Source organism: Myotis lucifugus, unplaced genomic scaffold, assembly GCF_000147115.1.
Source record: "Myotis lucifugus unplaced genomic scaffold, Myoluc2.0 scaffold_640, whole genome shotgun sequence".
Classification (NCBI taxonomy): domain Eukaryota; kingdom Metazoa; phylum Chordata; class Mammalia; order Chiroptera; family Vespertilionidae; genus Myotis; species Myotis lucifugus.
Genome location: NW_005871688.1, coordinates 253,174 through 270,000, shown reverse-complemented (window position 1 = coordinate 270,000; position 16,827 = coordinate 253,174). Strand labels below are relative to the sequence as shown.

General features: G+C 43.0%; 1 protein-coding gene across 1 annotated transcript in view; it reads left to right on the top strand.

Annotated features, from left to right (window-relative positions):
• GXYLT2 (glucoside xylosyltransferase 2) overlaps positions 1-16,827 on the top strand; it is a 95,791-nt gene that overhangs the window by 3,128 nt on the left and 75,836 nt on the right. Inside the window, exon 2 of the mRNA XM_023746249.1 lies at positions 7,236-7,367. Within this exon, the coding sequence (XP_023602017.1) occupies positions 7,236-7,367 (132 nt within the window). The remainder of the gene's footprint in view (positions 1-7,235; positions 7,368-16,827) is intronic.

Sequence of the window (16,827 nt, the reverse complement as noted above, 5' to 3'; positions counted from 1 at the left end):
AGTAACAGGAAGCTGGAAAATATTTCCTAAAGAAAAAACCACCGTCACATCTTCACCAAGAGAAGCCAGGGAAACAGATATTCTTGGGGCTTTGAATATGTTTGGAATATGTTTGCAAAATGCCTTGAAAACTGAGTCAGGGTACGGGGGTCGGGGGGAGGAGAAAAATCACGGAAACATACATAGCCGGTCGGAAGCTGTGGTCTGGAAATGATGGAAGTCATAATAAGCATTTGTCAAGGGTTTATGGTTGACTATTACTTAATCCTCATAACAACGCTTTATAAAGGTAACAATCATGTTCCTATTTTACAAATTAAGTGACAAAATCTCGTGGCCTTTGTGAGCTTCAGTTTTCTCATCTGCACCTTGGGGCCAGCGGAACTGATGGCAGAGATGACAGATCTGTGACGGAACCGGCCAGGCCAGGCTGTAGTGGCTGCTCCCAGAGAATCCCAGAGCTGTCTCTAGTGCAGACCAGCCGTGCTCTGGTGCACCTGCCGGAGCCTGCGGCCTCCAAGCCCTGGGTCTCCACTCCAGGAGAAGAGACAGCACATCACAACTGCTTTTTAGTCCCTCCGCTTGACAGTGACACGTCTTCTCTGCACCCATTCATTGTCTAGAAGTGTTGTGAGGGGCTGAGAAGCACTCTGTGCAGGAAGGGAGGACACTGGCTGTGGGCAAACACTAGCCACGTCTTGTACAACACCCGCTGGACAAGTGCTTCCTGAGTCCCTCCTCATGCAGGGAGCTGGGGCGTGAGCATGGAGCCAAACACAACCTAAACTTCCACTTCAGACAAGGCCAGGAGGAGGGGGTTGTGGCTGTGTGACCACGTATGTGGGCCAGGGTGGTATTTTTCAGAGGCCCCAGTGTCCCACCTTCTCATTCACACCCCTCTGTATTTCCCTCCTACACGGACACAGCTTGTCTGTGTGACCAATGGCATAGGGAAGAAGTGATGCTATTCCACTTCAGAATTAGATTAAAAAAGGCATGACATCTTCCTTCTTTGCATTCTCTTTCTCTCCTGACCCCTTCCTCTGGGGGAGTCAGCTGCTGTCAGGCAGGTCAAAGAGGCCGCAGCTCAGGAAGGAAGGCTCCTGGCACGCGCACGCAGGGGGTAAACCTGGGGACGGAATCCCTGCTCCATGCAGCCTGCAGATTGATATAAAAGAAAACGGGGGTCCTTTCCCCACTGGATGCTGGGGGTGGAAGCCTTACAATATCTCAAGGAAAAGAATTTTCTGAGTCTAGCCTGGGAGAATGAGTGATTTTTATTTGCATGGGTTTCCTTAGTCCAGTCATAGAAGTGGAGCTGGGGCCTCAGTGAAGCTAGAAGCAGCGCCAGTGGCCAGAGTTTATTTCCATGTTGCAGCCAGGGCCTCTTCAGCATTAAGCTGGCTGAAGTCCATTAGTCCAGTGTGTGGGGTCCTCATGGCCATGGGTAATGGGGGTGAATGCAAGGGAGCCCCACAAACCCAGAGTCACCCAACTCCCAGGAGTCCCAAGAGCAGTAAAAGCACAAGAGAGTGAACTCCTTTGTTCAGGGGAGTAAATAGCCCAAATTTTGTGCCCTTACAGTGGCCACACCCATGCTGACCTTTGTTCTCAGCTGTGACTGACAGCAAGCACCTTCCCTAGTCCCCCCAGCTTCACTGGGCATGCGGCTGCCTCCCCTCTGTTGGCCGCTGGGGAGTGTGAAACGGCAGTTCCTGGTGAAGCTCCCGGGTGACATGCCTGTAGTATCTGGCCTTCGCTCTGCTCCTTCCTGTTATTAATAACCAGCTAATGGCGCCAGGTCAGGATGATTGTAGCTCCAGCCATTGGGCTGTAACCTCACAAGAAGCCTTGAGCCAGAACAACGCAGCTCGAGGATTGCTGACCCTGAGGAACTATCTGAGATAAATGCTTTTGGTTTTGAGCTACTAAGTTTGTTATAAGGCAATAGGCAATACATACACATCTACATACGTAATATGTATATTTATATAAAATAGGGTATGAGACATGTAATGATATGTGACATCTGAGCCTCGGTCATAGAAAGGAGACGGCTCTGCTTGGTTCTTCTCGGGATGCCTGCCCCAGAGCCTGGCCACTGCACTGTGATGAAGCCCAGCTAGCCTGCACGGAGAGACGACACACAGAGGTCCACGCAGAGAGGGACCGAGTCCCAGCCAGTAACTCCCCTCTCCCGTCAGACATGTGAGCAAGCGAGCCTCCAGGTGATTCCAGCTCTCCCCTTCCAGGCTTCCAGTTGAGGCCCAGATACTGTGGAGCAGGGTCAAGCTGTCCCTTCTGGGCCTGTCTACACTTCTGGACCAGGAGACCCATGAGCATAATAGATAAAAAATTACTAAGTTTTGGGGTAATTAGGAGCAAATTATATGGATGAAATCATTGTAGATACGTATGAAGTTGTGCCACATTTTGAATTTCCTGATGCCTTTACCCATTTGATGGCTCATTTCCTCAGGTCTTTGTTAGACCAGTGAAGTGCAACTAAATGAAGGAAATTATACTTGGGTGTTAAAAGTTGGGCAGGACCTATGGTGTCACCCGTTTTTTTCATACTTGGACTGTGGTGCCAGTTTTGATGTAAAATCTTGGCTCTTACACAGTCACTGAATTCTCAGTTCCAATGTCTTTGTAGTAAAGGGTAAGCCACACCCATGGTAGATGAACACACAAAGGGGACAAGTGATGCTTGCTCTGCAGAGGGTACCTGTGCAGTGGGTCAGGTCATCTGTATATCCTCTCATTCTGCAAAGATTCTTGGAACATCTAGACGTGGGGCAGTGTGTTAGCCGAGGGTCAGCAGTGGGTTTCTCCTCAGCCACAGGGAAGGTGGAGGGCAGGTTATGCCACTGCTCAGAGTTGTAAGTGCCAACGCAGAGCATTGTGGGAATATCCAAAGTTTCTTATAATAACTTCCTGGGAAGTGCAAAGTCACATACCTCAGGGTAAAAAAAAAAAAAAAGCTACTCGCCATCATTATTCCTTTGGAAGTTGCTTTGTGGGTGAGCTTTATTTAAGTAGAATTTACTTTAAATCTGCTTAAATACAATAGATATGGTGATTCTTACCATCTACATTGTAGATCTTTAATATTTTAAAGTTTTATTTATCTTTGTCATTTCCTGAAATAGAAGCTGAAAATGGCAGCTGGTTGATTTCCTGGACTCTCCAGGAAGCTTGGGATCAGACATGTGATTTAGGTTTGGTTCCTCTTTGCTCCTGCCCCAGACTCAGTATTAGAAAATAGTGGGACACAGAAAGGGGAATGGCCACCAATCCATTCTGGCAGGGACAGTGGGGCAGCGACAGCCCGTGTGTGTGTGTGTGTGTCTTTGCCATGGAGGAAGTGTCAACAGGAGTGTCCAACGTTTGCAATCAGCAGCTATTCCTACATGCAGAGTGAAAATGTAAATGGCCTGAATATTTTATTTAAAAGACATAGACTGACAAAGGTGGATAACCTTCCAGAAGACAGGATGGTAAGGATCAAGTTGTTAAGGAAACGAGTGGACCCGGGACCTCCTGCTGCCCTCCAGGGCTGACGGTGGGTGCTGTGCAGGCACCACTGCTCTGGGGTCTGCCAGCGTGTGCTGGCTGCTGGGTCCCATTGCCCTGGATGGTTAGCCCTGTCTCAGTCCGGAGGTGTCTGTGCAGTTGTACTGAATATCTGTCCTGCTGTGGGTCTGATTGGTCAGGCCCTTCATAAGTCAGTTGTCAAGTACTTTGACTATCACTCCTACTCTTTCTCATTCTGAGATTTCTCTCCTGAATATCCATCCTTCAAAAAAATTATTGATTAATTTTTAGAGAGAGAAAGGGGGGAGATGGAGGGAGACATTGATTTGTTCACTTATTTATACATCATTGGTTGCTGCTTGTATGTGTCCCAACCCAGGATTGAACCCACACCTTGGCGCGTCGGACGATGCTCTAACCAACGGAACTACCTGTCCAGAGCCCAAATAGCCATCTTTTTTTTTTCCCAAAAACAAGCATTTATTTTTTTTTTAATATTTATTGTTCAGATTATTACAGTTGTTCCTCTCCCCCCCCATAGCTCCCCTCTACCCAGTTCCCACCCAACCCTCTGCCCTTACTCCCTCCCCCGCCACTGTCCTCATCCATAGGTGTACAATTTTTGTCCAGTTTCTTCCCGCACCCCCACACCCCTTCCCCCCCGCCCCCCCGATAATTGTCAGTCAACTCCCTTTCTATGCCCCTGGTTCTATTATATTCACCAGTTTATTCTATTCATCAGATTTTTTATTCACTTGATTTTTAGATTCACTTGTTGATAGATATGTATTTATTGTTCATAATTTGTATCTTTACCTTTTTCTTCTTCCTCTTCTTAAAGAATACCTTTCAGCATTTCATATAATGCTGGTTTGGTGGTGATGAACTCCTTTAGCTTTTTCTTATCTGTGAAGCTCTTTATCTGACCTTCAATTCTGAATGATAGCTTTGCTGGGTAAAGAAATCTTGGTTGTAGGTTCTTGCTATTCATCCCTTTGCATATTTCTTGCCACTCCCTTCTGGCCTGCATAGTTTCTGTTGAAAAATCAGCTGACAATCGTATGGGTACTCCCTTGTAGGTAACTGACTTTTTTTCCTTTGACTTGATTCTTGGGATCCTCTTGTCTGCTGTTGGATCTCTGTATATTATTCTTTATTTCAGTCAGTGTATGCTTAATTTCTAGTTGGTCCTTTTTCATAACCTCGAGGGTCTCACTAAATTTATTGGCGGTTTCTAGAAAATTCTTGAAAAACCTTATAACCGTGGTTTTGAACTCTATATCCAGTCGTTTGCGTTCCTCCATTTCTGTCACTTGTGATCTGTTTCTTTGTCTCCGCATTTTGGCCGCTTCCCTGTGTTGATAGAGTGGCTTTGTGTGCTAGGTGTCCTATAGGGCCAGAGGCTCAGCCTTCTCAATTACCTGAGGTGGACACTCTTGGTGCACCCCTTTGTGGGCTTTGTGCACAGTCTTGTTGTAGTTAAGCCTTGATTGTTGTTGGTATCACTGGGAGAAATTGACCTCCAGGCCAATTGTCTGTGAGAATCAGCTGTGTCTACAGTGGGAGAACTTCTGTGCTGAAGACACCCTTCTGGGGCAAGACTTGCTTCAGTGGGGCTTTGGTGCTCACTGAGTCTGCCCCCTGAGTGTGTCCCTTATGGATCTGAGGAGTTGTAATCTGGATGGTGCCAATCTGATCACTGGGTACGTGGGCTCTTGGATTTCTAAGGATGTGCTAATTTAGCCTCTGCCTGAGGCTATCCAGTAGGAGCTACGAAGAGATCTGCAGATTCCCCTTCCTTGTTTGGGGTTTGGAGGTGCCCAGATGAGGCCCAGCTGTGAAGCAATGCAAGCTGCTGTGCGGCCTTGGGCCTTCTTTTGGATGTTCTGGGTCTCTCTGACCCAGCTGCAGTTTGTTAGGTAATTTTAGCTCTCAAAGGGCCAGCCCATTCATATGCAAAAGCCTCTGCTAGCAGCTTGGGTGGGGCGGGGTCTCAGGGAATCAACAGGGTGGAGCAAACAGCTATGGCTGATCCTCAGCCCTGCCCTAAGAGGCCCCGGGTCTCAGTGTTCCGTCTCAGTGTCCCACGGTAACCGCTGCCAGCACCTCTGAGAGAAAGCCGCCCTAGAGTTCTGCCCAATGCCAGACAGTCCAGTTTCTCCCCGTATGGGTCTGGGTCCCCAGAAACTCGCCCGGAACTGGAGTTCAGAGCAGTGGGGAGCTTGAGACTCCCTCCCGATTGAAAAAGACACCAGTGTCCTCCGTTGCCAGCACTTTCCGAGCGTACGCACCTCAGTACCTCTGCACTTTACTTCCGCACCTCCTCTGAGTCTCAGTGTGCTTTTCTCTTTCCTTCTAGTTGTAGAATTTCCACTCAGCCAGCTTTCCTGTGGTTCTGGATGATATCTGTTTTGTCTTTTAGTTGTATTTTTGAAGTGGTTGTGCGAGGCAGCAATTTCAGGTGTTTACCTATGCTGCCATCTTGGTTTCTCCCCAAATAGCCATCTTAACGTTACAGATTTAAAGTGTTCCCAATGATCTGTCTTTTTTTGAAAACTTTTATATGACTATATAAGCAGTATATATACATTAGAAAAGAAATCATGAAATTGTAAATGAAAAAAAAAATGCTCAGGGACAACAGTTCTGGTGTATTTAGTTATTTTTCTTTTTTCATGTTAACATCAGAAATAGGATCAGATCCTTCATTCTCTCTTGTCTAACTGATACTTAGACTGAATTACTTCTAAAATAGGGCCTGACCAACTTTTCCAGTGAGAGACCAGCTGGCAACTGTTTCAGGCTCTGTAGGCTGTACATCTCAGTCACTTACCTCTGCTTTTACTGTGGAAGCAGCCGTAGAAACATGTAAACAAATGGGTGTGGCTGTGTTTCAATAAGATCTTTATTTATAAACACTGGAACCCAAATTTCATGTGATTTTTCACATCACAAAATATTACTCTTGATTTTATTTTTTCAACTATTAAAATGTATGGCCACTTCCTTGTAGGTAACTAACTGTTTTTCTCTTGCTCCTTTTAAGATTCTCTCTTTGTCTTTTGCCCTTGGAATTTTAATTATGATATGTCTTGGTGTGGGCCTCTTTGGGTTCCTCTTGTTTGGGACCCTTTGTGCTTCCTGGACTTGTAAGTCTATTTCTTTCACCAGGTAGGGGAAGTTTTCTGTCATTATTTCTTCAAATAGGTTTTCAATATCTTGCTCTCTCACTCTTCCTAAAACCTAACTAAATATCATAACCATTATTTTCATGTCAGCACATATAGATCTACTTTATTCTAACTGTATAGTAGTCCATTGCATATTTCTATCATAATGAATTAGGAGCATTTAGTTTGTTCCCAAGTGTGTATGTGGTTTTTCTTTCCTATCAAAATAGGTTTTGATAAAAATTCTGTATCTTTGTCTTTGAGGATTTGTCCTTAGCACTTTCCCAATTTCCCTCTTGAAAGTTTGTTCCATTTGTACTGTCCTCACCGTGTTCACGTGTTTCCCGTCACCTTGCCACCTCTGGAAGTAGCAATGGTCTTTCCTCAGGGAGCATCAAAAGTGGTGACAAAGTTAGACTTTTTATGTATGTTTCTGGAATACATTCCATCTGACCATTCAGAAGCTCCAGATGGTTTCCATATTTCTGGGGATCTGATCACCCTCCCCTTGACTTTCATGTTTTTCAGTTACAGCAGTGGCCTGACTTGTATACGGAGAAGTTTGTCCACAGAATCTACCCCATCACATTTTCTGCAGGAAACCCCCAGGAGTGGAGGAAGCTGTTCAAACCCTGTGCTGCCCAGAGACTCTTCCTCCCGGTAGGAACCCCGTTTCAATGAAGTGCCGCTTGAGAGAGAGTTGCCCCTGGAAATGGAGTGGGATTAACCGGAGCACATTTAGAGGCATTTTACAGCTAAAAATGTGTCTCTTGGACCTGTCTGTAGTCACTGCTCTTAGTCTTCATGGTGTAGAGAGAGGGTCCCTGAGTTTGAAAGGTTGTCTTTCCTAAAGATTGAGGGGCTAAGGGCATCCAAAGCATGCTTTGAATGATGGGTCTTTCTGATGCACACCATTTACTAGCTCTGCAAACCTCACAGCTCCCCTGTTGTTCTGCACCTCAATTTGCTCTGTCAACTTGACCCTCAGTAAATATTAGCTTTGATTATTGTTATTTTTTCTTATAATAGTAACTACCACTAGATATAGCCAGGCTAGGGAATAATTCAGAAAAGGTTCAGAGTTTTGGTGCAGCCTTTTGATTTTGAATTTTTAAGGTAATTTCAATTTCATTTTTAAAAATACTAAATAGAAAAATTACTGAACTTATATCAAAACCAAGACTATCAAGGAACATAGTAAGAAAATAAAGAGTAAAATAACCAGAAAACAGAGTGAGGTGGGACTGAAGGGCAGAGCTATGGGCTCTGGAGGCCCCGCTGAGCGTCTGCTCTGTGTGCAGGGCAGAGAGGGGCTGTGGACTGGTTTCTAGCATAGAAGTGGGATGATCTAACGTGTGGTTTAAAGAGGACACACTGGTCATTGCACACTTACTTAGCTGGATGAATCTCATTGATTGCTGAGGCCAATGAATGATGACTTGTGCTATAGTGGTTGCTTTAGAGATGGATTTAGAACCTGCGTGAGAAATAGAATTTATAAGTTTTTATGACTGGTTTGTTGTAAGAGTTGAAGGGAAGTGAGGTAAGAGGGATTTCACCCAGATTTCTGATCTGAAAAGGTTGATCTGTTTGAAATTGCCAATATTCAGCTATTTATGACCTACAAAAAAGGGCCATTTCTTATGGTTCAGTCTACTAAGTGAATGGTGGTGATATTTAGAGATGGGAGAGTCTAGAGAAAAATCTGTTTTGGTAACAGGGGAGATGAATGTGAGTCATATTTTGATTTTGGGATGCCTGGGAGGCATCCACAAAGGGAAGTCTTACCATCTGTTGGTCTGAAACCCTAAATGGCAGATGGGGTTTTTAGCATTTCTTACACAGAACCTGTGAGAAGAACAAGGCCAGATGGGATTATATTTGTTGTCAGATGGGATTAAATGTATTAAAATGGGGGTAAGAAAAAACAACCTCAGATTGACACTAAATCTCTAGGTTGGTGATTTTAAAACTACCATTTAAGAAGGTGAGAAAAAAGTTGTCAGGTTTCTGCTTATTGTCTTCATTTTGTATTTACTGTTGGAAAATTGTCTCTCAAACCTAGCAACACATTTTTTCCCTGACCTTGAATTAAAAAAACAAACCTACCACATGATGGTTTTCATTCATCCAGCTATGTAAGTGTTCAATTTTCAATGACAAATGGGTTCTGGCATTCTGCTTTTGTAATAGAAACTAGAGGTCCTTAAAAATAATAGAGATTGTGATTGACAGGACAGTTCTCTTTTCTGAGTCATCTCATAATAGCAGATTATGAACTTGACATTTTTGGACATCAGAGAGATGTAATTTGAAATAAAATTTAGGTGATGTTTTCCTTGAAATTCATCTCTATAAAACCAAATCAGGCGTGCTGCTAAAGCAGCACAGAGAAGACAGAAGCCCTAAAGTGTAAACATTCTGTAGGCGGTCGGTCAGTTGACTGAGAAGCACAGTCTTACCCGTTTTCTCAAGGGAAAACCTACCTTACACCAGTGGAAGAAACCCCGTCTCGGGTAAGATTTTACTATGAGAATGATCAGAGCACAAGTCTTTGCAACTCATGATTTTCAAGTGCAATCACTGGAATCTAAGTCTCAGCAAGTCAGGATATCTGAAGTCCTAAATATCAATGGACATTTACTTTTCTAGTTCTGTGAAGAATGGTCCTGAGAGCAAGACCATTACTGTGCACACTGAACTTCAGATAGCTCAATTAAGCCCTCCAAGCTGCAGGTAATTCAGAAGCTTAAAGTATTTAAAACAATATGCCAATTACAAATAAAAAAATGTCAATTAAATCGATCCTGGAGGACTTTTTCCTTTTCCATTAGTAAAGGAAATAATTGAGTTTCATGAATTCACATCACTTTTTCCCCACTTAATAAGAATTAGTGAGATGTTTATAATGGATTTATGTCTTACATTACACACTGTGCTTATTTGATTACAAAGACCTATGTCCTCAATAATGTACTCCACTGGGGATCCTAGAGATATGTAAAATATGACAGAGATCACCGGTTGGAGAGTCTGCAGATACTTGGTCATGTGAGTTAGGTTAAGGTAAGGCACTATACAGGCCTCACCTAGGGAGAAAGGCTTTTTTAACCAAGTTTCAGTAAGTTCCAAGATTATAATAATGTCTGGTGTCTTTCTGGCTCCCAGCACTTGCCTCAAGTACAAGCATCTATATTCAAGGAAGGAGATAGGGAATAATATAGTCAAGAGAAAAAGGTTACAATTGCTTATAGCCTTGACCTATAAATTTGTCCTAAGAGTTTTCTTTAAAAAAATATATTTTATTGATTTTTTAACAGAGAGGAAGGGAGAGGGATAGAGAGTTAGAAACATCGATGAGAGAGAAACATTGATCAGCTGCCTCCTGCACACTCCCTACTGGGGATGTGCCCGCAACCAAGGTACATGCCCTTGACTGGAATAGAACCTGGGACCCTTCAGTCCACAGGCTGACTCTCTATCCACTGAGCCAAACCGGTTAGGGCAAGTTTTCTTTTTTTAATAATTAAAAAAATTTTTCTATTATAGTTGACATACATTATTATATGTATCAGGTGTACACCTCATTGCTTAGACATTACATAACTTACCAACTGGCCATCCCAATAAATCTCACATCCATCTGACACCATACATAATTATTAGAATATTATTGACTACATTCTCTATGCTGTACTTTACATCCCCATGACTATTCTGTAACAACCAATTTGTACTTCTAAATTCTTTCACCTTTTTCATCCATCCCCCCAGCTTCTCTCCTATCTGGCAAATGTTTTTTGTATCTACGAATCCATTTATGTTCTGCTTGTTTGTTTATTTTTTTAGATTTAATTATTGATAGATGTATATTTATTTTATTGTTCATATTTTTAATGTTTTTTCTTCTTCTTCTAAAAGAAGACCCTTTGACATTATATGTAACACTGGTTTGGTGGTGATGAACTCCTTTAACTTTTCTTGTCTGGGAAACTCTTTACATGCCCTTTGATTCTAAATGAGATCTTTGCTGGGTAGACTAGTCTTGGTTGTAAGGTCCTTGCTTTTCATAACTTTAAATATTTCTTGTCAATCCCTTCCGGCCTGCAAAGTTCCTGTTGAGAAATCAGCTGACAGTCCTTATAGGCAACTAACTGCTTTTCTCGTACTGCTTTTTAAAAAATATATATTATTGATTTTTTACAGAGAGGAAGGGAGAGGGATAGAGAGTTAGAAACATCGATGAGTGAAAAACATTGATCAGCTGCCTCCTGCACACCCCCCACTGGGGATGTGCCTGCAGCCAAGGTACATGCCCTTGACTGGAATCGAACCTGGGACCCTTGAGTCTGCAGGCTGACGCTCTATCCACTGAGCCAAACCGGTTAGGGCTCTTGTACTGCTTTTACGGGTTTCTCTTTGTCTTTAACCTTTTGCATTTTAATTGTCTTGGTGTAGGTCTCTTTGGGTTCCTCTTGTTTGGGACCTAGCACTTCCTGGAATTGTATGTCTATTTTCTTGACCAAATTAGGGAAGTTTTTTCAAAAAGATTTTCAATTTCTTGCTCTCTTTCTCTCTTTTCTCCTTTACAAACAGCTCTTAAATATTAACAGAAATTAGCAATCACTAGAAATTTGAAGAATCCCCCTAATAGGACAGCCATCAAAACAAAGGGGAAACATCAACTTAGAGAAAACAATATATATACAATGAATAAAACTTCTAAAGAAATTATCACTAGTACCCTCAGAAATAAAAGAAGATAATATATGAAGACACAAGATTCTGTAAAAAATATGAAACAGGATTAAACATAAATTCTTGTAAATTCAAAATATGATAACAGAAATAGAATAATTGATAGAAAAGGCTGAGGAAATCTTTGTGAAAGTAAAATTAAAAGAAGAAACAATAAAAACTAATTCAATAATGTCAATAAAATGATCAGAAAGTTAGAGGATAAGTCCAACATCTCAACAAATAAGGACTTTGGGGTATGGCCGGGTTGGTTGGAGTGTTGTCAAAAGGTTGTGGGTTTGACTTCCAGTCAGGGCACATGCCTAGGTTGTGGTTCGATCCCAGGTTGGGCTGGGTACAGAAGGCAGCTGATTGATGTTTCTCTCTCTCTCTCTCTCTCTCTCTCTCTCTCTCTCTCCATTCCTTTCTCTCTAAAATCTATAAAAACATATTCTCGAGTGAGGATAAAAAAATAGGGACTTTGGGAAGAGAGAATAGAGAACATAATCGACAAAAAATCAACAGTAAAAGTAATTTAAGAAAATTTTCCAAACTAAGAAGACACCAGTTCCCAGATTTATGGAACCCACCAAAAGACTATCATATTATATGAAAAAAAAAAGATCCACTGCATCAAGCAAAACGACTTGAACTTTCAGGATGGCAACATAGAGGCCTCATGAACTCCCCTCCTCCCATAGACACAGCAAACCTGCAGATACACACAGAGGAATTCCCTCTGAAGAAATCTGGAAATTAGCTGGAGGCCTCCTACACATCGGGCCACAAGAAAACACCCACATCAAAATGGGTCTTGGCACATCCTCAACTACTGGAGTCAATCAGAGCAAAGAAGGTGGTTTGTACAATCACAGACGTTTGAGAGATAACCAGGAGGTTGGGCCAGGCTGATCAAAAAGGTTCATTTTCTACATAAAACTATTTTTTCAAGACTAGGAGAGATGGCTGTTTTATCTGATGTACAGAGACAAAGAAAAAAAATGAAGAAACCAAGAATATATTCCAAATATAACCCCCCTAAAAATAGACTTTAATGAAATGGAGGTAAGTACTTTATTTGATAAAGAATTCAAAACTACAGTCATAAAGATGTCACTGAAGTCAAGAGAATAATGTATGAACAAAGTGAAATTTACAACAAAATAAAATTTACTACAAAGATAAAATGTAAGAAAGTAGCAAACAGAAATCATAGAGCTGAAGATATAACTGCACTGAAAATTTCAATAGAGGAGTTCAACAAATACAACTATTAGAACAGTAGGAATAAAAAGAAGATCATATTCAGTTCACATCCAAGGGATCAAAAATCAGAAGGGCTTCAGACTTCTCAATAGTAATAGGGAAATTGCTAAAATACTAGAGAAATGCCTTTAAAACTCATCATTTCCAACCTGGAATTCCATACCCAGCCAACTACAAATCAAGTGTATGGGTAGAATAAAAACATTTTCAACACTAATTTCTAAAGATACATGCACATCTGTGTTCATTGCAACATTATTTACAATAGCCAAGATATGGAAACAACCTAAGTGTATATGTATGTGGTACACTTATACAATAGAATACTATGCAGCCATAAAAAGGTGAAATCCTGACATTTGGACACCATGGATAGATCTTGAGGAAATAAGTCAGATGGATAAAGACAAATACCATATTATTTCACTCATATCTATATAATAAAAGCCTAAGCAACCATTATGGCAGAACGACCAGAAAGACCAGTTGCAATGATGCACACTGACCACCAGGGGGCAGACATTTAATGCAGGAGCTCCCCCGATGCTCAGTGCGCTCCCACAGACAGAGTTCCACTCAGCCAGAAATCAGGCTGGAGAGCTCAGAGGTGGTGGTGGGAGCTTCTCCCGCCTCCGCTGCAGTGCTAAGGAGCAACAAGCTGAGTGGTAAGGAGCGAGCAGGCGGGCAGTAAGGAGTGAGGGATCCCGGATTTCGAGAGGGATGTCCAACTGCTGGTGAGGGGTCCCGGACTGTGACAGGGCACAGGCCGGGCTGAGGGACCCCTCCAGTGCACAAATTTTGTGCACTGGGCCTCTAGTGTAGAATATAAAACCAAAAATAAGACAAACAAACAAAATCCAAAAGATAAACTTATAGAGGCAGACAACAGATAAGTGGTTATCAGAGGGGAAGGGGACCTGGAGGGAGGATGCAATAGCTAAAGAAGGTCAATTGTATGGTGATGGCTGGGAACTAGGTTTTATTTGTGGTGAGTACAATGTCGAATTATAATGTTGCATTCCGGAAACTTACATAAAGTTATAAATCAGCATTATCACAATAAATATATATGCATGTATATGTATACATTTGATAAGTTAGCTTCTTTAAATCCAGGAAAGTTAAAAAAAATTCTGCTTTTGGTATAAATATAATATTGGAACTTTAAAGAAGACTTTTTTTTAGATTTGTATAGTTTCAAAATATTTACCTCTGAGTTTTCTCTCAGGAAACCAGTGGAGAGTGTTCTCCAACAAAATGCAGGTGTACATGAAGCAAGAACAAGATGTGGGACTCACGCCCTAACTGGTTTGGCTCAGTGGATAGAACGTCAGCCTGCGGACTCAAGGGTCCCAGGTTTGATTCCGGTCAAGGGCATGTACCTTGGTTGCGGGCATATCCCCAGTAGGAGGTGTGCAGGAGGCAGCTGATCAATGTTTCTTTCTCATCGATGTTTCTGGCTCTCTATCCCTCTCCCGTCCTCTCTGTAAAAGATCAATAAAATACATACATACATATATATATATATATATATATATATATATATATATATATATAATTTCTTAAAGTATTACAAAGAGTATTACACATGTCTCTTTTTGTCCTCCCCTTGACAATCCCCCAGCTTCTTCCACCCCGCAGTGTCTTGTGTCCATTAGTTATTCTCATATGCATGCATATAAGTCCTTCGGTTGATCTCCTACCCCCCCAACCCTCCCCAGGGTTCCCACTGTAGTTTGACATTCTGCTCAATGCTGCTCTGCCTCTGTATCCATTTTTGTTCATCAGTGTCTGTGTCCATTGGTTATTCTTATGTGCATGCATACAATTCCTTTGGTTGATCTCTCCCCCTTCTCCCACCCTCCCCTGCCTTCCCTCTGAGGTTTGATGGTCAGATCGACACTGCTCTTGAATGGCAAGGACTGGAAGGACAGGGGTCAGAGCAGCTCTCTCCAGGGAGGGAATGGCTGACAGATGCCATTGTCCCCTAGTTGCACTCTCCTTCCACCCAGCCAGTGTGCAGGCAGCTTCAGATCTGTGTTGTCATTTACCTGACAGCCTGTGTCCCACCTGATGGTCCTCTGAGACTCCATTCCACCCAATCACTCACCTGGCTTAGCTCTTCCCGAAGCTCCTCACAGGCATGGCTGCCTCAACTGGTGCTGCAGACTCCTGAAAATTGTTACCCGAGAATCAAACTTCTCTGTAGCTCATGGGAGCAGAGTTCTTACAATAGCTTTAGAAAATGAATGTTCTAATCTTCGCACAGGAGAATGAGATGTGGTCAAAGGCTTTATGTGTATGGAATTACATTCTCTGGGTCAAAGTCCCATGCTCCTTAACCCAGTCCTGAAAAGAAGGTAGCTGTGGCTCAGCAGAGCCATGCACAAAGCCAGCATCAGAGCCTCTGTTCCATGTTGCAGCCGGGCCGGCTGAGCATTGGGCTACTAAAGTCTATTTATCCATTGTGTGGAGTCCACATGGCCGTGGGCCACATGGGCAAATGCAGGGTAGTGTGCCCCCTGCAACAGGAGTCAGATGCAAACAGCAAGTGAGCCAGCCAAGAGAGCCAAGAGCCAAGAGAACCAACTCCTTTTGTCTAGAAGTTTATATATTCAGGTTTCACACTCGTGCAGTGGCCACTGACTTGCTTCTAGGTGTGACTGACAGAAAAACATCTTCCCACATCACCCAGACCTTATTGGGCATGCATCCAAACTGCCTTTGTCCAGTCCCTTTCCCCCATCGATCAATGGGGAACAGATGTGGAGAGTGTTAAATTAGCAAAGCTGTGTAAGTGGCATGCCTATATTATCTAGGCTCCCTTTACTTCTTTCCTGTTAATAATAATCAGATTATTACAATGGTATCAAAAGGACCACAAACCCAATACAAGTGGAGGCTATCCTTGACTTATTCTATAGCCTTTCAAAGGTCCACCAACCCCACACAAGCAGCAGCTGGCCTTGTGTACATTGTAACTCCTGCCAAACATCCTCAAACCCAACATATGTGGCAAACAGTCTCAACTTGCATTTTAACTTCCATCAAGTGGCTGTAAACCCAGCATAAGTGGTGGCCAATCTTGGCCTATAGTGTGGTTCCAACTTAGCAGCACAGGCCCAGCACTAGTGGCAGCTGTCCTCAGCTGATGTTGTAGCACTAACCAAAGTGTCCCAAGCCTGGTACAAGTGGCAGTCAGGTTCAGTTTGCTTCTTTAAAATGAGGAATCAGACACGGATATCCCCCTTCACCACTTCTAGTCAACATAGTATTATAGTCCAAGCCACAGCAATCAGACAAGAAAAAAAAAAGCATCCAAATTAGAAAGAAAGAAGTAACACTGTTATTATTTGCAGATGACATGATACTACATATAGAAAATCCTAGAGTCCACCAAAAAAACCCTATTAGAATTAATAAATAAATTCAGTAAAGTAGCAGAATACAACATTAATATCAAAAAATTGATTGCATTTTTATACATCAACTAGAGGCTCTGAGCACAAAAATTGTGCCCTGGAGTGGGGTCCCTCAGCCCAGTCTGCGCCCTCTCACAGTCCAGGACCCCTCAGGGGATGTCTGCCTGCCGGCTTAGGCCCGATCCCAGGGCCTTCACCCCCCTAGTGTCTGTGTACATTGGTTATGCTTATATGCATGCATACAAGTCCTTTGGTTGATCTCTCCCCCTCCCCCCACCTTCCCCTACCTTCCTTCTGAGGTTTGATGGTCAGATCGACACTGGGAGGATCGGGCCTAAACCAGCAGTCAGACATCTCTCTTGCAGTCGGGGCTCTTGCAGTCCAGGACCCCTTGCTTCTTACTGCCTGCCTGTAGTGGAGGCAGGAGAGACTCTTGCCACTGCTGCTGTGCTCGCCAGCCGTGAGCCTGGCTTCTGGCTGAGCAGCGCTCCCCCTGTGGGAGTGCACTGACCACCAGGGGGCAGCTTCTGTTTGAGCACCTGCCTCCTAGTGGTCAGTGCTCATCATAGTGACTGGTCGTTCCACATCCGGTTGATTTGCATAATAGGGTTTTATTATATAGAACAGGGGTCCTCAAACTACGGCCCGCAGGCCACATGCAAATACAAATATTGTATTGTTCCCATTTGTTTTTT